The 23,123-nt window shown below is 34.5% G+C and overlaps 1 protein-coding gene across 3 annotated transcripts in view; it reads left to right on the top strand.

Annotated features, from left to right (window-relative positions):
* CNTLN (centlein) overlaps positions 1 to 22,200 on the top strand; it is a 324,720-nt gene extending 302,520 nt beyond the window's left edge. For all 3 annotated transcript variants that reach the window (XM_047767606.1, XM_047767607.1, XM_047767604.1), the window contains 3 exons: positions 8,084 to 8,269; positions 9,261 to 9,338; positions 21,508 to 22,200. In XM_047767606.1, the coding sequence (XP_047623562.1) occupies positions 8,084 to 8,269; positions 9,261 to 9,338; positions 21,508 to 21,609 (366 nt within the window). In that variant the 3' untranslated portion in view covers positions 21,610 to 22,200. The remainder of the gene's footprint in view (positions 1 to 8,083; positions 8,270 to 9,260; positions 9,339 to 21,507) is intronic.
* Positions 22,201 to 23,123: the final 923 nt, after the last annotated feature.

Raw genomic sequence — 23,123 nt, 5'->3', positions numbered from 1 at the left:
TGCCTACCAAGGCTTGACTCTTACACTTCAGACTCAGTGTAACTATTAAACTACCCTCAGTCCCTACTAAACTGCCAAGAAGAAAAGGAAAATGAGCTTCTAGAACTATTCAGAATCGATTCTTTTCATCAGAAAAACTGGCAAAAGATGGAATTGAAAATATGAGTAGCTCTTTATTAAAGAAATTGATTTTGTAAAATCTAAAACCTTCAAACATATAATACATGTACTCTCCCCAGATCCAGATCTTTTTGAGCAAACACTTGAGGAAAAATACAGCACTATCTTACAGAAACTTTTTCAGAAAATAGAAGAGAAGATAAGTCCCAACTCATTTTGTAAATCAGCATTGCCATAAAATCAAAACCTAATAAAGACATTATTTAAATAAATAGTCACATGCCACCATTTCACCATGAATATTGATATAAAAATCCTCAACTGCATATCGGTTCATTGAATCCAGCCTTATGTGAAAAGGATTTATATCATGAATAAGGTGATATTATTGTAGGAATAAAAGGTCATTCAAAAAATTTTTAAAAATCCATGTAATCCACCCTTTTCAGAGAATAAAAGGGGATTTCAAACAAATACCTCTTAAAATTCAGCACCTATTTATGGTAACGAAAACAACAACACTCAGAAAATTAAGGGTAGAAGGGAATTTGAGCAGTTTGTTAAAGGGTGTCTACAAAAAGTCCACAGCAAGCATCACACCTGATGGTAAGATATTAAACACTTTCTCCTTGAGATGAGGAACAAGGCAGAGTTGTTCACTCACCTCTTCTGCTTAGCATTCCAGCACTCAGTATTCCAGAAAAGGGGTGAAAAATATACAAAGACTGGTAAGGAGTAATAATGCTTCTGGTTGCAGATGATATGATTCTTTTTTTTTTTTTGTGGTAGAAAACATAACCTAAAATCTACCATCTTAACCATTTTTAAGTGTATAACTCAAAAGTGTTAAGTATATTCACATTGTTGTGAAAAAGACTTCCAGAACATTTTCATCTTGCAAATCTGAAACTCTGTACTCTTAAACAGCCCTTTTGTCCCATCCCCCAGCCTCTGATAACCATCATCCACTTTCTGTCTACTAGATAACTCGTATAAGTGGAATCATACAGTGTTTGTCATTTTGTGACTGGCTTATTTTATTTAATGTAATGTCCTCAAGGCTTTCCTTTTTTTTTTTTTTTTTTTTTTTTAAGGGCCGCAGTTGTAGCATATGAAAATTCCCAAGCTAGGGGTTGCTTCAGTGTCAACACCAGATTCTTAACCTCCTGCACCAAGAGAGAACTCCTATGCATTTTACTTTTATTTCTTATAAAATGGAAACCAAATTCTCCTAAATTCATTTTAGCGTCTATATAAACTATCATGATTTTTCATCATAAATCTATTAATAAAAATTCTTTTTTTTTGTCTTTTTTTGCTATTTGTTGGGCCGCTCCCGCGGCATATGGAGGTTCCCAGGCTAGGGGTCAAATCGGAGCTGTAGCCACCAGCCTACACCAGAGCCACAGCAACGCGGGATCCGAGCCGCGTCTGCAGCCTACACCACAGCTCACGGCAACGCTGGATTGTTAACCCACTGAGCAAGGGCAGGGACCGAACCCGCAACCTCATGGTTCCTAGTCGGATTCGTTAACCACTGCGCCACGATGGGAACTCCTATTAATAAAAATTCTTAATAAATTTCTTGGTATTGAGTTATCCTTGCATCTCTAGAATAAAATCCACTTAGTGTAGTATATCATTATTATAATTTTTTTTCACCTTTTTTTTGTTTTCCTTTAGGGCTGCACCTGCAGGTGTATGGAAGTTCCCAGGCTAGGGGTCTAATTGCAGCTACAGCTGCTGGCCTACACCACAACCACAGCAACTTTGGATCTGAGCCATGTCTGTGACTTACACTATAGCTCATTGGCAACACTGGATCCTTAACCCACTGAGTGAGGCCAGGGATTGAACCCGCATCTTCAGGGATACTAGTCAGGTTCGTTTCCACTGAGGCACAATGGGTACTCTAGGACTTCCTTCATTTTTAATGCTGAATAAGGTACCATTGTATGTATAGTCCACATTTTGTTTGTTCATCAGTGGACATTTGGGTTACTTTTACCTCTTGGCTATTGTGAACCATGCTGTTATGTACCTAAGTGTGCAAATATCTGTTTAAGACCTTGCTTTCAGTTCCTTTGAATATACCCAGAAGTGAGATACCAGGACTGTATAGTAGTTCTTTTTTTAATGAATTGAGATAGCTTCATACTGTTTTCCATAAACATTGCACCATTTTACAATTCTACCAACGGTATGCATAGGTTTCAATTTCACCACATCTTTGCCAACACTTGTTTTGTTTTGTCATAATAGCCATCCTAACGGGTGTGAGGATATACCTTATTGTGGTTTTGATATGCATTTCTCTGATGAGACATGATTCTTTACATAGAAAATTCTAAAGATTAATAAAAACAACTACTAGTGTTAACAAGGGAGTTTAGCCATTTCATAGGATACGAGGTCAAAGTACAAAAATTTAAAAAATTATATGTTAACAGTAAACAATTAGAAAATGAGGTTAAAAAAAGTTTTAACTATAACATCAAAATTACAATTCTTAGGAATTCTCTTGTGGCACAGCAGGTTGGGGGTCTGGTGTTGTCCCTCTAGTGGCTGGAGTCACTGCTGTGGTGGGGATGTGATCCCTGGCCCAGCAACTTCCATGTGCTATGAGTGCATCCAAAAATATGTATAATTCTTAGAAACAAATTTAAGGAAAAACATGTAAGCCACCACATGTTGGAAAGAATGTGGAGACTGGAGAATTTACATCCATTGGTGGTACAAGTTCCAGGGGAAAGCTGTAGAAATTTCTAATAAATGAAACATTCACCTACCATATGACTCAACATTTCTACTTCTAGATCTTTACTCAAGAGAAATGAAGACATGTATATATATACTCATGAAATTACTATAAATAGTAATTTTATTCACAATAGTTAAGAACTGATTTTTTATTTTTGAAATGATTGCCTGCCTCTTGGAGCTAGGGCTGGGAATTGACTGGGAAAAGACACAAGCCAAGTTTACTTTGATCTGAGTGTGGGCTGCCCAGTGTTTTCATTCCTCAAAACTCATAAAATCATACAGTCAAGACATGCATTTTCACCATATATAAATTTTACTTCAAAAAATAGTAATGAGAACTATAAATAGATATTGACCTTTAGTTAGTGATGTGAATGCTGAAATATTTAGGCGGGAACCATAGCAATGTCTGCAACTTCCTTTGATAAGCATCAACAAAGCAAGATGGACCAATGGATAGATGGATATGTGATAAAGTAAGTATAGCAAAATTTAATTTTATCCCATAGTAGTGGGTACATGGTTGTGCACTATGCATTTTTATAAATATCTGCAATTTGAAATTTTTCATAATAAAGTCTTAGGGGAAAATGAACTTTAGGAAATTCTAACTTGACTATAAAGGGGAAAAAAATCATAATTTTCCCCTCTTCTCTCCTGTGGATTCATGAGACAGACAAGGAGGAGAAGAAACAAAAATTTAGCTCCTTTTTAGAGTGAACCTAGATCATAGCTAAAACCCTATATTTCAGAAGACATGGAGAAACAGCCAACACCAAAATTGGTGAAGACATCCAAAAGGAAGCAAAAATAAGACACAGGTGCTACAGACCTCTGAAATTTCAAGTGAAAAAATACATTCTTCGAAGATGAAGGCCACATGAGATATAAATCCTAATCATTTTCAACAATGGAATGAGTCTGCAGTGCTTTGTATAGGAGCTTTCTAGAACTAGTTTGCTTCCAGAGAAGAGAAGGTGGCAGGACTTATGGAAGAATAACACAGACATGGCATGTCTACAGGATATGCTTTACTCAGAGCAGCCAAGAAAAGAGATTCCTCATATTGTAAAAAAAACAAAAAAAAAAAAAACATTAAAAAAAAATACCTGGCTAATGGAATTCATCAGAAAAAAATTGTATATAAAATCTCACCAGCCTGGAACACAGCATGATGCCCTCTGCCATATAACTTTCTACAGATAGGTGATACAGGAAAAACTCTTCTCCTTCAAAAATGAATCCTGAAATGTGAATGAACATGGTGTCTACACAAGTAAATTAGAATAGGAGTGGAAGAAAGAAACAGGAAAAGTAAATGACAGAAAAAGAAGTTTCACCCCCAGATAGTTGCTATGGAGCAGATAAAAATGTCTTACTATGAATAAAAATATTAATGAAATAATTTCCTCCAAAAAACACATGTTTAAAATGTAAATAAATGTAAGAATTTAGAGAAAAGATAGACATGGGAACAAATGAAAGCAAGTTGGCAGACAAAGCAAAGAAGTAACAAAATTATCTCAGGAAAAAATACATATTTCTGGGTTTTGTATGAATGCATGTGTTTATAAATATGCTAAAGTCTAAGAGAGTTATGACTCCTGCTTGTTTTTTTTTGTTTTTTTTTTTCCCCCTCGGGATTTCTTTGGTAGTCTGGGTCTTTTATGGTTCCATATAAATTTTTGGATTGTTAGTTCTAGTTCTGTGATAAATGTCATGGGTAATTTGATAGAGATTGCATTGGATCTGTAGATTGCTTTGGGTAGTATGGCCATTTTAACAATATTAATTCTTCCAATCCAGGAGCATGGAATATCTTTCCATTTATTGAATCCTCTTTAATTTCCTTAATTAATGTTACATAGTTCTCAGTGTATATGTCTTCCACCTCCTCGGTCAGGTTTATTCCTAGTATTTTACTTTTGGGGGTGTGGTTTTAAAAGGTATCTTAATTTTATTTTTCTAATATTTCATTGTTAGTATAGAGAAATGCAACCAATTTCTGAATGATAATCTTGTATCCTGCTACTTTGCTGAATTCTTTGATCAGCTCCAGCAGTTTTTGTGTGGAGTCCTTAGGGTTTTCTATATATGGTATCATGTCATCTGCATAGAGTGACGATTTTACCTCTTCTCTTCCAATTTGGATTTATTTCTTTTGTTTGTCTGATTGCTGTGGTGAGAAAACCTCAATTCTGAAAAGTAGAAATAGCATAAACAATATTCTCTGAGAATAATGCAATAAAACTACAATCAATAACAAAACCAGAAAACAAGTCACTAGCACTTACGTATTTAAAAGTAAACAGTCCTTGGGTTAAGAATAAAGTGTGATTTGTTACAAAATATTTTTAAAAGAATTGCAGAATATTCTTTTAAACCCACAGGATACAGCTAAAACAATGTCAAAAAACATATAGCCTTATGTACTTACCTTAATAAACAAGAACAAATGAAAACAAGAATTAAGCTCAAGAATTAAATAGCATTTAAAGATTGAAATATAAATTAATGAACTAAAAATGTAGAAGTAATAAATGAATACAAGAGTAGTTTTTTGTAGAAGAAAGGAAAAAGCAGTAAAACAGATTGAATCTTTAGTTTACCTAGGTAAGAAAGTAGAAAACAAAACTACATAAAATAACAAATGATAAGTGACAATAAACAGAGACACAGAAAACAAAAATCATGGCAGAATACTTAGCTCTATTATACAAGTAAATTTGTAAGTCTAGATGAAATGAATAATTTTCTAGGGAAAAAATAATGTGCCAAAACTCCCTTCAGAACAAATAGAAAATTTAAATGAATTGCCAAAAAGGTATCTTTCTCTGAAATAAATACTAGGTCAAATTCAGATGAGTGCTACCACATCAGTAAAGAGCAGATTGATTCAGTCTCATTAAAGCTATTATAGAATATGGAAAGAGAAGATACCTTCCAAATATTTTTGGAAGACTGCATTAAGATTTATTACTTAATATATTAAAATGTAGCTCTCAACTCAAAATCTGGCAGAGTATTTCTTAGGAGTATAGAGACTCCCATTGAAATCAGGAACAAGTCAAGTATGTCTATCAGTATTACTATTTAATATTGTTCAGGAGGAACTTAATAATTGATGCAATAAGAAAATAGAGGTATAAAAATTAGAAAATAGGGGATAAAATTATCACTATTTTCAGATATGATTCAGTTCCTGGAAACTAAGGAGAAATCAGCTGATAAACTCTTATAACAAACAAGAAATTTCAGTAAGTTTAATATATACTAACACTCTTTATGTATACAAGCAACAATAAGTACTAGAAGCAGTCAAAAAAAAATAATAATCTAGAGGCCCAGGAACAAAGAGGTCTATAAACAGAAATATTTTAAATGATCCTCATAAACAGAAATAAAGACTGAAACAACTGAAAGGGAATACCATGTCTTTGATTAGGAAGAGTCAACACGGTAAAAAACATGATTTTGAATAAAGTTTAGCATAATTCAAAAAAATACCATTGAGAATTTTTAGGGGTAAGGGATCCAAACAAGATAAATCTGAAGTTTATATGGAAAATCAAAGAAACAAAAATTACCAAGAAAATATCGAAAGAAGAGTAATAAGAGGGAGATGCCCCTATCAGATAATAGCATTTATTATAAAGCCTCACTAGTTCAAATATACTATAAACTTCACTAACAAAAAGGCAGAACAGAAGAGAAAGTCCAGAACAGGACCTAAATACATACGAAATCAGTGGGCAAAAGATGGGCTAATTAATAGGTGGTGGTGGGACAACAGTGATTTTATGTAATAATTTTCTAGTTGATTATAAATGGATAAAACATTTAAAGTAAAGACTTAAAAGTGGCAGAAAAAAATCATGGTCTAAATATATAAGTATATACACACACATATCTTTATAAAATTATGGAGAATGATTTTGAAAGTGTCACTAAATTAAAAAATAAGAACGGAAAAGAGTCATTTAGTATATTAAAAATTTTAAATATTTTTCCTTGGCATAAAACTAAAATCACTGTCAAAAAAAAAATACAAAGTATTTGGAAGTACCCAAAATTGGAAGTACCCAAAAGACAAATATAATTTTCCTAAAATATAAAGAATTCCTATAAATCAATAAGAAAAAGAAAAAAAAAACAAAAGTAATATAAGTATCTGTTAAGGTTGATGCTCGACTTCATTTTTAATACGAGAAAGGAGCCTTTAAATACAGCGAAAAACAAACTGCCCTGAAAAACCAGATTGATGTGTTGCCAGTGGTATGGAGAAACAAGTACTTTCGTATGTTCTTTGTATGAGTATAAATTGTTACAATCTTGAAGAGAAGGAGAATTCAACAGCTTTCAAAATTAGGTCTAACCATTTCACTTCTAGACATATATCCTAGGGATGCAAAATGTATATATGAACACCATTATTTGTTGTAACATTGCTTAAACTGGCAAAAGATTGAAAACAGCCTAAAACATCTAGCTAAAGTGCTCTCAACCTATAAAGTCAGGCACCAGGCTCCAGAGCTCTGTCCACCCAGAGAAAGGGCTGCCTTTTTCTTATGCACACATAGGCATGTGTTCTCAGAGGGAGAAATTAAAGACTTCTGTGGAAGCAAGCCTAGATTTTTATGTTTTTTGTCAATCCTTTATGGCTGTCTTGCCCATACATAATTTAATTGCACTTTTACCCAACTATCTTCATCAAATCCTTCCAAAGTTCTCTGAGTTTTGATAAAATAGGAACAACTCTCTTTCTGCAGTTATAATTCATTAGTTTATGCAGTAATTAAGTGAATTATGTAACTAAACTGTTACAACTAATATACATACGTAGGAATAAGTAGATCTGACAATTGGCTTCAGCTCAACCAGTGGGAGTAGTTGTGTTCTGGCATGATGTAAAGTAGCCTTGCTGCCCAAGTATTCACCATCCAAGAGAGCAGTTGGTGAATCTGAAGAGGGATGGGAGAGATTTGTTAATGCTTCAGGTTGGTTAAGTGGTCATTTAAGAGAGCTTTTATTGCATACTGACAATAAGTAAAGAGCAATCCGTTATGTTCCAATATAAATAAAATCAGAGTAATCATAATAAAAAAATGATTTGCTAGTATCTTCACATTTTTATGTTATGACTGCTTTCTCTTCATTTATGACTTCCATATGAGCCCACATTTTTTCCAATATGTTGTAGGCTTTGGTCAGAGAGTTACAAAATGATGTCCATTCGATAAGGCGACAAATCAGAGAGCTTAAAAAGATGCAGAAAAACAAGAATGCTTGTAAAACCTCAACCCATAAAGCCCAGACCTTGGCAGCTTCTATACTGAACATTTCACAGTCAGACCTAGAGGAAATAATGGACACAGAAGATGAAGCGGTAAGATCACTTAAATATTTATTAATAAAGGATTTTTTACACATTGAATGTTCAGCACACATTTTTATTTCTTTTATAATTTTTAGAATTTCATCTTGAAGATAATATTAATGAAGGCAAGATTATCAATGTACCAGTGAATGATACATCAAGAGTATTAACTCAAAAAAACCTTTAGAGAAATTTAACTATGTAACAAAGAAATAAACCAGTACATATAACCTTTTAGAACTGCTTGTTATTCGTCAGTTATCCTTTCTTGTCTCCTCCATTTTCTTTAGTTAATCATGTATCTTGCAAGCTAGTATTTTTAATTCAGCCAGTTCGAATGGATTTAGTTAGCTGGGTCACCATTGATCTGAGGTTTTTTCCTTCTATATGAGATTTTTTTAAGTAGTAAATGTATTGGCTTTTCTAGCTAAATTTAAAATTATTGTTGATCAAGTTAAAGACAAAGATTTTTATTGCTGTAAAGTGGGTAAAATACTCCTGTCTGAATGAATTTATGTTCATATACATATAGGTCTTCAGTAGCATCTCTGTACCTCCCGGGGAGGGCACTGGCTTTTTGACAGTTATTGCCTCATAAACAGCAGAATCTCATATATGGTCTTCGGTGAAACCTGTGGAGGATACTCAGTCCTGTTCTGCTGCTAAGTTTCTGAACTTTAATATATAAATATTAGATATTTTATTGTTTAGAAAGATTAAAGAGATGATGGCACTCATAGCTTCCACATATATATTTTTGCTCAATGAATAAATAAAATGATAAGACTTATAAATGTTTGTATGAGAACATCCTTCAGCACCCCTCCCCCATCAGCTTCTCAAAAAGTTTGTGGAGTACAGCAGTTCTACAGCTTGCACCATTTTCGTTTGTTTTTCTTTTTTTGAATCCAATTCTATCAGTATTTCTCTTTATTCAATATCTAGCAGTGTGATCAAGATCATAACAATGAAATTAATAACAGTGTTTTACGGTCTTTAGGAAATCGAAAGGACAAAGATCGATGCTGAAAATGACAAGGAATGGCTGTTGTACATTCAGAAACTTCTTGAAGGACAGGTATTTCATTTTTCCACTTCATAAATTAAAACCTCTAGATAAAAATTCCAGGCCTTAGTTTTTTTTACTAGATGCCTAACTTTCTGTAAACACTTACACATTATTTACTTCTGTTAGGTGAAGAAGTATTCCAGCAGGCAAACTGGAAAGTTAACCCTCTATTTGTACTTTCAGACTTAACAAATGAAACAAATGCCTTGGGAAAGAGCCAACACGGGTCTTAGCAAATGCATTAATTAAATTATTGAGTCAACCTCTATGCTTGCTAGACTGAAAAGGATCCATTCTCTCAGCCCTCTTAGGAAAAGAGATTCTTTATTATGTGTCTTTAAAGTTAGTAGTTGATATGGACACCTGAGGAGTTCATGGGTTTCAGTGACCTTTTACTATGGACTTGTTTCCAGTCAATTCATGTTTTCCTCACAGCCAGACAGCTGTTTATTACTGTGTCTTCCCGCATTCTCTACAATATTTTCTACTGAGACCTCGAGCAGCTTGTTAGTGGGAAGTAAATATTGATTTGGCATCCTGTCAATGCAGAAAGAATGAAAAAATTTCCACCAGAGGCCCCTCAAACATTTTCCTATCGACATTTTCTGGGCCGAGTGGAAAGCTGCATAGAGGATGACAAGGCCAAGACGAGCTGAAATCCCTGAGGGGTCTATTGAGACTGCTGCTGTGACCCGTGTGATACTTTTTCTTCCCTTTCAAGTATTTTTTTAATACACATATAGTCTGCTGGGATGTGCCCCTCTTGTAAGTGATCAGGGCAGTTTATTGGCAGGTGAAAGCCCTGCTTTTCTAGTCATAGCCAGCTTTCGTTTTGATATCACTGACAGCATGTAATGTATTCTAAAACTTTTTCATTAGAGTTCTTTTTGCCTAACCTAATTGTTGTGTAGTTTTTACAAGAACTGGATTAAAAAGAGCTAAAATGTACTTCTCATAATAGCAAAAAATAATTTAGTATTAGTATTAGTATCTGTGTTAGTATTAGTATCTGTGTTTTTAGAAAAGTCAAGGATAAGTAAATAATGTATGAAACTATTCATATTGTTAGTATCCATTTTATTTATTCTTAAAATATTATCTGGCAACATTATTGCTGTTACTATCAATAGTAACAGAAGGTAATGGGCACTCTTTTGCTAAAGTTGTTTAAGTGCAGCTGTGCAGGTGCTGGGCAAAGCCTTGTTGCTTTTGAGAAGAAAGGCCGTTTCTCAGTCATGTTGTGTTCCCAGCACCAAGTCAGTGCCTGGCATATCCAAGAAATTCCGTAATGACTGTTACAGCTTATTTTTTAAAGCTTGAAAATTATGAAAAATAAACTTTTCAATGATTTTTAAATATTCAACTTGTAGATATGACATTTTAATATGAAAGTTTTATCATCAATTATAAACATAAAAATAATAAATCCATATGTATAAATCTTTATTAAATTTTACTAAAGCTATATTGACACCAGATCTGACTTTTTGACTAACACACATAGATATTCATATATGCATTCAACATTATTTGTATGTATGCTTATTCTGTCCAGTTAGTGTAAAAAAAATCCTGCTGAAAATGGCATTAGACCACTTAATACTGCAATTTGATATAGTGCCTTTTTGTGCCACTGAGCCTGGACTCTGGAATATAATTGCTTGGCAGTATTGATTTAATTGCCCAGGTTTATTTGTGGACTCCTAATTATTGACTGGAGGTAAATTTAATGGAGCAGCCTTTATGAACACTGGGAAACCGCTGCTGTTGCTGTTATACATAATGAACTGCATCATGTGCCTTTAGATCATTTTTCAAGCTAATTTTATTCCACTGTGACAGTATGATAACATTTAAAAAGTCAAAGACTTTTTATTTTTATTACTGACATAGGTGGTTTTGCTGATGTCTTTGAATTTTGTGAGAAAAAAATAGGGACTTCATTGGTTGCACTTGAATGTCACTTTATAATTATGCCCAAGAGAAAAATCTATAAAATAGAAAACATCTCTTGTTTTTCTAGCCTACTTTTCTTCTCTCTAAATTCTAGCAATTATATTGGTCCTGAATTTTAGAAAGGGTTTTCTTTTTCCATCAGTTTTTGAGAGTCTAAGTTATGCTCACAGGATTTTTGTGGGCAAAAGTATAAATATGTTCATTCATTCATTTTGTTTAGTTTATGGAGTACAGCTCCATGTAGCCAAGGTTACATGATCTTGAAGCTCTGGAATAATTGAGCACATTCCCTTAAAAAAACCCTAATTAATTCAACATTGACATTTGATTATTAAAATATTTTGAAGATAAATTTATAAGAAAGCTTCCCTTTGATGTCCTCCCTCTGTGTGGGCAGTATATGTAACAGAAGTATGACATAGGAGTGAATCTGGCCATGTGCTTTTATCTTTCATTTAAAGAAGAGGGCACAGAGTAGTTTTTTGTTAAAGAAAATTTTCTCTTTATTCATTTGATTAAAATTTATATTGATAAAATATTTACCACAAAATAAACAGCTGTTCTGTAACATGGAAGTATGGGACTCCACAATAATATAATATCTACTGGTACTGTTAGCCAGAAGTGCATGAAAATTGAAGTCTAAAACCTTAACTTACCTAGGAGTTCCCTGGTGGCTCAGCAGGTTAAAGATCTGGTGTTGTCATTGCTGTGACTTGGGTCACTGCTGTGGTGCAGGTTCAGTCCATGGCCCAGAAACTTCCACATGCCATGGGCATTGCCAAAAAAATAAAATAAAATAAAAATAAAAAGTTAACTTGTCTATATTTAATACAGATTGCAAATTTATGTCCTCCTTTCAAGTAGTCCTGATACAATTGGTAATTTAAAGTATTTAATCCTTAATTGCCCCAACCTTTGTCCTCACAGATTTCTAGTAGTAAGAGTCACCTGAAAAAAAGTTGTTCTAATGTCTACTCTTATTTTTTATAGCATAGCTGCTTTTTAATATCTTTGAATATTTTTACTTGTATTAATTCATCTTTTTGCATTAGTACACTTTTTAAACCCTAAAATTTATGACAAAGACAAATAAGCAAACTAATTATTATAATAGAATGGGAGAACCCCCCAAAATTAGTTTTTCTATTGTTTAGGGAGTGGGAGAAAAAAACAGAAATAAGGAAAGTAGGCTGAAATCAAACTTTAGAAGCCTTTGAGCGGGAAAACGATGTAATCAGAGCTGTGCTTAGAGAGATACATGAGAGCAGTATGTAGGATGGTTGAAGGGAGAGGAGAGTGGGAGCAAGAAGTTAGTCTACACAAAGGGCAATGGGAACCTGCATGTACCCTAGCCATAAAAATAGAAAGGATGAGATATATGTGACCTACATTATAGTGACTCCATAGCAGTACTGAGATTAAATGAAAGGGTCAGAAAACAGAAACCAAAGATGAATGTGTTAAATACCCTGTATGAGGAGAAAACCTTAAAGAGTTTTAGGGATCTAAAGATCAGATTTGGTAGAGAGAAGAAGTTAATGATTGAAGCCATAGAAATTTAGTAGATACATTTCAATAACAATATTCAAGGACTCACAATTTTTCATTAGTTCATCCAGTTTAACCATTTAAGAACACATTCCAAACTCTTAGATATTAGCAAAAGAAAAGAAACTGATTTGAATAGGCATTTCTACAAGAAGATATACAAATAGCCAATAGGCACATGAAAATATGCTCAAAATCATTAACCATTAGGGAAATGCAAGCCAAAAACCAAAATGAGATACTACTTCACAGTGGTTTGCCTACAGTCAAAAAGATCCGGGTGATAACAAGTGTTGAGAGGATATGGAGAAATTAGAACCCTTACGCATTGCTGATAAGAATGTGACATGGTGCCACACCTGTAGAAAACAGTCTGAAAGTTCCTCAAAAAGTTAAAAATAGAGATTATATGATCCAGCAGTTCCGCCCATAGGTATATACCCAAGACAAGTGAAAACATATATCCATATAAAAACTTCTATGTGAATGTTCATAGCAGTTCAATAATATCTCATAATAACTCAAAAGTGGAAGGAACTCAAAGGTCCATCAAGTGATGGATGGATAGACAAAATGTGGTATATGCAAACGTGGAATATTATTCAGCCATAAAATGGAATGAAGTACTGATACCTACTACAGCATGGAAGAATCTTGAACACCTTATGCTAAGTGAAAGAATCTAAACACAATTACATACAGTATGATTATATTCGTATGATATGTCCAGAAAAAGGCAAACACATTAAAACAGAAAGTAGATTGGTGGTTACCAGGGGATGGGAGAAGATGGACAGTGACTGGGTTTCTTTTGGAGGTGATAAACCATAGGTGATGGTTGTACAACCTTGTACAACCAATGAATTTTACACCTTAAAATGGTGAACTTTGTGTTATGTAAATTATATATCTACTTTAAAAAATGAATTCCTTAATAGGATACATATTGAAAAAGAATAAAAAGAATACTTTTGAAAGTAAATCCAATAAACTTATCACATATGCTATGCCCCCACCATTAGCAGAGATTGCATTAAATGCATTTGAATTTTAATTTCTCTCTACTGGCCATAACTATGAATAAATGTGATAAATTATTTTATTTCATATTTAATGTTTCCTTTCATTTGGCACATAAGGAAATGTCCCTCCAATGTACTCTAATTGATATTACTTCCTCATATATCCAAACAAGAAGGAATCATTTATACTCTGCACTCTAAGAGATATTGTTTATTTTTTCTGTCCATTCTACTCCTCAAAATTAAAAGAATAAAGGTCATTTAGTTTTTTGGGGGGACCTTAATAACATCTGATATAGTTCTTTGTACTTTTGACTTTATTTTTTTACTTTTTTTTTTTTTGTCTTTTTGCCCTTTCTAGGGCCGCTCTCTTCAGCATGTGGAGGTTCCCAGGCTAGGGGTCTAATCAGAGCTATAGCCTCCGGCCTACACCACAGCCACAGCAACATGGGATCCTTAACCCATTGAGTGAGGCCAGGGATCAAACCCGCCACCTCACAGTTCTCAGTCGGATTTGTTAACCACTGAGCCACGATGGGAACTCCTGTACTTTTGACTTTATAAGGGCAGTGGAAAGAATTAGTGGAGATAAAATTGAACCCAAGCTGTGGAATCCATTTTAAAAACATGTATCAAGTGTTTGCAGCATGTAACATAACGTTTCAGATTTGGAGGTACAGCAGTGAACAAGAGACAAAATCACTACCTTCATGGAGCTTACATTCTGTTGATGGAAGACAGTAAACAAATAGCTAAAATTTATAAACTATGTAATTTTTTAAACAATTAGCTTGAAGAGAATTATGGATATATATATTAAAATATGTATACTTGTATAAAACAAATAATACACATTTATAACCAAAAATTTTCCTTTATGAGAATTTACATGAAAAAACTCTTAGCTAGGAATGGCTAGAAAACATGTCTTGATTTTTGTTTTGTTTTGTTTTTGTCTTTTTGGGCCACACACAGGGCATATGGAGGTTCCCAGGCTAGGGGTTGAATCAAAGCTGTAGCTGCCGGCCTACACCACAGCCCCAGCAACACGGGATCCGAGTCACGTCTGTGACCTACACCACAGCTCACAGCGACACTGGATCTTTAACCCACTGAGCGAGGCCAGGGATCAAACCCACGTCCTCCTGGATACTAGTTGGATTCGTTAATCACTGAGCCACAACAGGAACTCCTTGACTTTTGTTTTATTGTTACCTTATTCTTTGTTATTTGTTAATCCTTTTTCTATATTTCATTCAGTCCATTTTATATAAATCATTTTTTTGTGTTGGGGTCATATCAAAAATTCTGTCTTCCTGCCTTCAGTTGTTAATAATTGAAAGTACAGACTTAGATCAGTGACTTTTCTTTAGCTTTAAATATCCCTATTCCTATTAGTTGCTTCAGATCTTGCAAATGCTGAAATTTAAAATGGCTTTTTTCCCCAGTGCCCTTTCTGCAAGATATGCTTACCTTCTATAGAATGCCTTGCAATATGGCAGTGAGGAGGTTTCATATATCTCCCTGGCTTTCATAGAGTGGTTCCAGCCTGAAGGTTAACTGAAAGTTTTCCTTTACAACCCTGAAGGCATTTACTTTGTTGCACTTATAACACACTTGTGACATGCACACACATGCATACTCAATCTCTCCACACACGTAAGCCCACACATGGTCACCCATGTAGACTTACTCTTCACGTTTAGCTAAACTAGGAAGAGTTAAAAATTCTTCATTCAGCAGAATTTTTTTTAATTTAGCAATTTCAAGCCCACATTCATGATATCAGAAAAAAAAGATGTATGTCATTAAAGTTAAAAGGTAAATTTTATGCCATGTGTATTTTACCACTATAAAGAAAATTGGGGGGGGGGATGAAAAGGAAAACAAAGTTTAGTCTTACCAAAGTTTGAGAAAGGCAGATGCAGACTTCAATATTCAGCAGAACTCCAAGGTAGATAGATAGATAGATAGATAGATAGATAGATAGATAGATAGATAGATAGATAGATGATATGTGCCAGAAATATAAACAACATTTAGGAAACTTAGTTCAAATTTCAGTGTTATTTTTTACCCCATTTTTGGCTACCCCTGTGGCATATGGAAATTCCTGGGCCAGGGGATGGAATCTGAGCCATATCTGTGACCTACACCACAGCAACAGCAACGTGGGATCCTTAACTTACTGCATCGGGGCAGGGATCAAACCAGCAATGAATGCCACAGAGGCAAGCTGGATCGTTAACCCACTGTGCCACAGTGGAACTCCTTAGTGTCAGTTTTAAATTAAAAATGAATTGTTCATTCTCATAGCATGCTTGGTTATCTTAACAAGTGCAATCTTTTAATTTTAAGATAATAGAGTGGATAAATATTTATCTCAAATTTTGCACCTTTAATTTTATAATAAAGTACATTGGTATTTTTTACTAAACTCTCAAAATATCACTAGATCACATTCTTTGTTAAAGCAGATATAATAAAATTTAATTAGATTACTTTCAGTATAACTCCGGTAAAGTCAGTTTTTATTTTAAAAGCAGAATCTTTTAGTAATAGTTTTCAAACCAAAACAGGAATGAAAATGGTTAAAATGTTAATCTTGTCCTTTAGATTTATAAAGAGTTGCCTTTATTTCAGTTCTTTTCTTTCAACACAAAACTTTTCAGCTTTATATGATTAAGAGCACATTGCAGTTAGTGCTGATGCTGTAAATTATCTGTGTTTCACAATTATGGACTTGAGGCTTTGTTACTTTTCCAAGGTAACTCTCCAACATCTGCAACCATTATTCATATCTTAACTTTATACAGACGCACCTCTAAACAAAGCCATAATTTTTAAGTGTGAGTGATAAATTTGAAGCTGTGTCAGTGGCATACCACTTCCTAAAGGCAAACATCTGCAGGCATTTACACGTGAGAGAAGCTTAAAATCTCTGTGAATTCAGGGCAAGTCCTTCCAGTAAGACACGTCACGTTTTGCCACAGGGAGAGCCAGAATGACCAGGAGGACCCACTTTACAGTAGAGACCAAGCAAAACCTATTAAATTTCCATACCAAGAAATCTCATGCAGTATCAGCTCTTCCCCTGTCCATTTTTCCTCTGTGCTGAAGAGTTCAAGCCTGTATAACTCTGCAATGATTTAACTAAGTATCACTTCTCCTTTTTGATGCTAGAGAAGTAAAGAAATTGTGCAGTTCAGTCCAGCAGACCTTCTGGACTTTGTAAGCCCCAGCACATACCATCTGAGATGTTGGGTTTGTTGTTTCATATATATATTTGACAGGCTAGTGAGAAAAGATCTTAGCTGTTGACTAGTCAGGTTGCCACTTCAATCCAACTCCAAAATTCTATCAGTAAAAGAATGGTTGTGATTTCTTTCTGTATTTGAGGGAGTTCTGGGGGTGCCTTACCTTCCTCCAGAATGCATAGAGAATTGAATAGACTCCAGGATGCCTGTATGAAATAAACCTGTACTTAATCTAGATTCCAAAGTAGCAGTAAGTTCATATTTTTTGGTCTTCTTAGTGTTTTTAAAACATTTTGCAGTTCTAAAAAATATGGCAAACAAGCATGAATTTTTAAAGCACTTCCCGAGGTATGTCGTATTTTAAGTATAGTTTTAGTGGTAACTCTATCCAGTCTAGATCTCTGTACTGAGAATTGACATTTGTGTGGTACCATAAGATTTTAAAAAGCTTTCTGGAATCACTGTAGATTAAATTATATTCTATTTAGTCTTCAGATTAACTATAATTTACGAGATTTAAGAATCAATGATAACTTTTGTGATATGTGGAAAACCTCCATTAACTAAAATAAATAATTAACTTAAAATGCCATTTTAAATCTTTCTTTAAAAACAAAATTTTTTGTTCATTCATCCTGTTCTAAGCAGAAATTTTTATCTGGACTATGAAAAAAAGCTTGTCAAGTAGATGAATAGTGTAAAATTGGTAAGAGAGGCTATTTTTATTTTATTTTATTTTATTTAGTTTTGCTATCTAGGACCGCCCCTGCAGCATACGGAAGTTCCCTGGTTAAGGGTCTAATTGGAGCTGCAGCTGCTGCCCAGCCTATGCCACAGCCACAGCAATACAGGATCGCAGCCGCATTGGACCTGACCTATGGCACAGGTGATGGCAATGCTGGATCCTTAACCCACTGAGCGAGGCCAGGGATCGAACCCTCATCCTCATGGATACTAGTCGGGGTTTATAACCTGCTGAGCCACAATGGGAACTCCTGAGAAGCTATGTGAAAAAAATCAAGGCTATTAGTGTATTCATTGTTTGAGTATGTACTGAGTCTACTCTGTAACTATTTGCAAAGTAGAAGGGACGTATACTAAAATTTCTTGGTTAACAGTTACTGTAAGTTACTTTATTCATTTGAAAATGATAAGTATATTTTATGATATACTTTATAATTCCATTTTTTCCTTATTCTTCCTTTAACTTTGTTTTAATTGTTAACTATTTTACCATGAAATTACATTACTTTCATATTATTATAATTGATCCTTAATATATTAAAAAAATTTTAAGGCCTTTTTGAAAGCTGGATTGATGGTTGCCAATGAGCTATAATTTATAAACAAGTAGAACACTGGGTTTAGAGAAAAAAGTGGGAACTTTTATATTAAGAAGGAAAATGGTAAAGTTGAATCAAAATATATAAAGAAACTACATTGAAAGATAGATGAACGTTTGTCTCATATGATATAAAGACAGTTACTAATATTTTTCTGACCTATTTGTAGAGAAAAGTAGAAGAGCCTACAAGGATGAGCACATGCTGCGCATCTTGATGAAAGGATTGATTGCTTTTTGAAATCCATAAAGTGTTAGCCTCTATACAGAGCTTAAAAGAAGCTTACAATCCAATAAAACAGGATTGACAAAATGTTGTGCTTAACTGTGAGGCTTTCCATTTTATTGGGAACTAGAAGAAGAGAAGAAAAGGGGTATCAGCAGTAAATTAGTAAACAGACTTCTTGTTCCACCTTGCTTCCTGGAAGAGAGATTCTTGAGATTATTTTTTTAGAGGGAAGCAAAATGTCCAAGTACATGATATGCTGAAAATTGTTCAGATCAAAAGATCATAAAAGTAGGTTTAGTTTTTAACTTGAAAATGAAATGTGCAAATAAGATGATTAATATCAGGACATTGTAGCCCAGTAAAATGCTAGGATACTTTATATTTTATTTATTTATTTATTTATTTATTTATTGCCATTATTACACAGGAAATCATAAACCAGCATGTTTCCCAAAGTGGGTTCCATGGATCACGGACCATCATAAATAGGCCATGAAAATAGTGCAGACAAATGGACTTAGGGTATTACATTGCCCTCTAGGAGAAACACAGTACCATTAGCACATCAGAGTCTCTAAGAGATCCATTTTGAAATAAAATAATGTTTTAAAGTTTGGTTTGTTTCCCAAACTTATTTGATCAGAGAACACTTTTTTCTTAGAACAACTTTTGTAAACACTCATTTCTGCTTTTATTTCTACCAGGAAGAGATGGGAGCTTATTTTCTTCTTGTTTGTTTGCTTTATTTATTTATTTATTTATTTTTGTCTTTTTGCTATTTCTTTGGGCCGCTCCCGCGGCATATGGAGGTTCCCAGGCTAGGGGTTGAATCGGATCTGTAGCCACCGGCCTACGCCAGAGCCACAGCAACGCGGGATCCGAGCCGCGTCTGCAACCTACACCACAGCTCACGGCAACGCCGGATCATTAACCCACTAAGCAAGGCCAGGGACCGAACCCACCACCTCATGGTTCCTAGTCGGATTCGTTAACCACTGTGCCACGATGGGAACTCCAGTTTGTTTGCTTTTTTGATAGGAATGCATATGCTACTGAGTGCCTTAGTCAAAATGAAAGAAAGTTACCAGTAGTTTTGCCATTCATGTGTATTTCTTTAACATGTAATATTAATGCCCTGAGAATTTAAATTATCTCACTTGTAAAACAGGCAGTTTGACCAAATATAACTCTTTTCTGCATCCCAGAAGGGCAATTTTGTCAAAGTAAGGATCTTCTGTATCATTATCTTCCAGAAAAGAATCTAACATACTCTTTTTCCTTGATTCTAATTGAATTTCCCCTCATTTTCACATTTCTGAAGTTGAAATGCATATGCAGTATGTTTATATTTAATGTGGTAGGGTTTTTTCTTTTTCTCAATAAAAGCTGTTTTTAAGTCAATGTGTGTATCTTATATTCACCTGTATGCTTTCTTTAGATGTAAGTTTCAAGTAAGACAAATGTGTGAAGCTCCAGATAGCCTTATAGACACAGTCTATCTTAGACTCAGAGTAGCTTAGGGAGAAGACGGTTTATTATAAAGATAAAAGGAAGTTAAACTACAAAGCTGCTTGGGATCTAAGGAAATTTTATGGACCAGCTCTGGTCTTTGTTTTTGGTTTGTTTTTTGGGTTTTTTTTTTTTTCATGGCCTACATATTGTGTTTGTGCCTGTCTGGTCTGTTGTTTCACTGCCACTGTCCAGTCTTTTCTCTTTTTCCCAGTTCGAATTCAGAAAAGAACCATTTTGCTGAATTTAGCTAATTATAATCACCTTGGCTGAGCATAGCTTATCTAAGCCCAGTGGAACTCTCACACAGAGGGCATCAGGCTGACTTTGGTCAGGTGCTAACTGGTGATTGCTATCTGTCGGCGTTTGTCCTAACACAAAAAAAGAACCTGATGCTACTACATCCCTTAGGGAAGGGGGCTGGGCTTGATAAGCATTGTTATTAATATATTCAGGGAAGCAAATAGAGTCTTCGCTGGTTAATCAAAAGGACAACTCCAAGAAATGACTTCATGAACTTCTTGATTATAATAAACTTATGTGAAATAGCCAGGAAGGGGATTAACAGAATTTGGTAGGGCTACGGGAGGTAACTTGGGAACGTTTCAGATTTTCTTTTACTTAGACCTCATAAGTGTATTGTATGAGTTGGTGTTCTCCAGGCAAACCAGTGAAGCGCAGGGAACAATAAAACTTTACCAGAAAAGTTATATAAATTATGAAATTTAAAAATGTACTCTACATTTCATAAACTCAGCAGTTTGCAACATGTGTATTACACTTTGATATGACAAACAAACTTTTCTATAACAACTTAATCAATGGGTATACTTTTGCCATTTCTTTTTCCTCTGAAATTTCACCTACAATCCTTGAGATGTTCACCTCTAACACAGACAAGGGTATTGATAGTTCTCTTTCATTCTTTGATGAGTGATGAACATACAGTACTACTTCTGTGGACCCCAGAGATGACTGTAACTTGCTATTGATCAGCTGATTGAAGATAAATGGCTTAGCTGCTTGTATTGCAGATTACAACATTAACATGGTCAGTAAACCATGAATTGTTCAATAAGGCGTTTATCTTTTTTCATTTTACTTCTGCTCTTTTATCATTTTTATTATAAGAGACAAAATTACCCACACTAACCAGCAAGATCAGTTGAAAAGAGACCCAGTAGGGTACCATTATGAGTGCAAAGTTGCAGATAGCTGAGTTCTAATAGTTTAATGATATTTAGTATATGTTTTGAACTGAAGAAATATAGAGTGTTGATCGTCTTTTTTTTTTTCTGTGTTTCTTTTACAGCTTCCTTTTGCCACATATTTACTAGAAGCAATACTGGAGAAAATAAATGAAAAAAAGAGACTAGTTGAAGGGTATTTTGCAATTGTGAAAGACATTAGATGACATTGTGATTGAGAACTTTTTTTCAAATGTGAAAACTTTGTGTGATATGATGGGAAAACATGCATTGCAATCCTGATACAGTATCTGCTCCAACTATCAATAGTCGGGTTCAATACCAAAATAAGAAGTCTCTGAAACAAATTAATTGCTGAACAAGTGAAACTAATTAAGTGCATAGCCATTTAAAAGGAAATAGTGTAGCATTTGATTGTTGAATACAAATATTGCCACAAATCAATGCAAACTTGAAAATGATTTTCCATCCAGTACATTAGAAGGAATTAGAACAGGCTTGGTGCATGTAAATTGATCTGAATATTTAAAAAAAGTATAAACTGAGGATTTAATGTTTTAAGTTTTATAAAGAAACTATACTTTTTACATAAAACTGCTATAAATGGCCTTAAATCACCCAGTAAGCAACACGTTTGTATTGTAAGCAAACGTAAAATGAGACATTATAACTAAAGGATGAACATTTAATGAATAAATGGTGTGATCCAGTTGCATCTGTTCTCAATCTACTGGAGTATATGGCAGATACTGTATTTTCCTGGAACAATTTGGCAAAAATAAAAACATGTTCTCCTCTGCTCTCTCTTTTTTAAAATTCACAACACTTTGTGTGGTCATATAAATTAGCAAGGGACCACAAACCTAGTGAATCAAATAGGCTAGTCCTCGAAGTCAGCTAACTAAAGTTAAATTCTAAATGATAATCATCCGTATTTAGATTCTCGAACAGTCCCACCCCATCTCCCCTCTTTACTATGTTCCTGCCAACCACACCTGATTTTTTGGTGCCTCCAGTTCACCAAACTCGTGCCTGCCTCCAGCCTTTGCCTTTGCTGTTCTCTTTCTAGAATACTCCATATTCAACTTTTCTCATGCTTGGCTCCTGCTTATCATTCAGGTTTGCCTTACATATTTCCTCAGAGAGGTGTTCTCTGGCCATCTTGCTACTTAATTTCCTTTATGACACAAAATTATCTATTTTACCTGTTTATTTACTTTCTTGCTATGCCCCTCCCCTGCTTTGAATATAGGTCCCATGAGGTTAAGGCGGGAGTTGGCAAATTATGGCCCATAGGCCAAATCTAGCCTGCCACCAGTTTTTGTGTGGCCTACAATAAGCCAAGAACAATTTTTACATTATCAAATTTTTTTTTTAAAAAATCAAAAGGAAAATAATATTTTGTGGCATATGAAAGTTACATGAAATTCAAATTTTAGTGTCTGTCAATAAAGTTCTATTGGAACTCAGCAATGCTCATTCATTCCCCTCTTGCTTATGGCTGCCTTCACACTGCAGTAGTGCAGGTGAGTAGTTGCAGCAGAGACCATCTGTGATGTTCTCACCACTTGGCAGGACTGCTGGGCACACTGCAAATCACAGTAATACGGTTACAACTTGACAGCATTTCAAGTGCTGCAAATACTACCAAACCACAATTTTTAAAAAATACCAGTGCATACCCATCATGTAAAAGCCAGAAGAGAAAAATGGATTTCGA

Source organism: Phacochoerus africanus, chromosome 2, assembly GCF_016906955.1.
Source record: "Phacochoerus africanus isolate WHEZ1 chromosome 2, ROS_Pafr_v1, whole genome shotgun sequence".
Taxonomy (NCBI): domain Eukaryota; kingdom Metazoa; phylum Chordata; class Mammalia; order Artiodactyla; family Suidae; genus Phacochoerus; species Phacochoerus africanus.
This window is presented reverse-complemented; position numbering and strand designations above follow the sequence as displayed.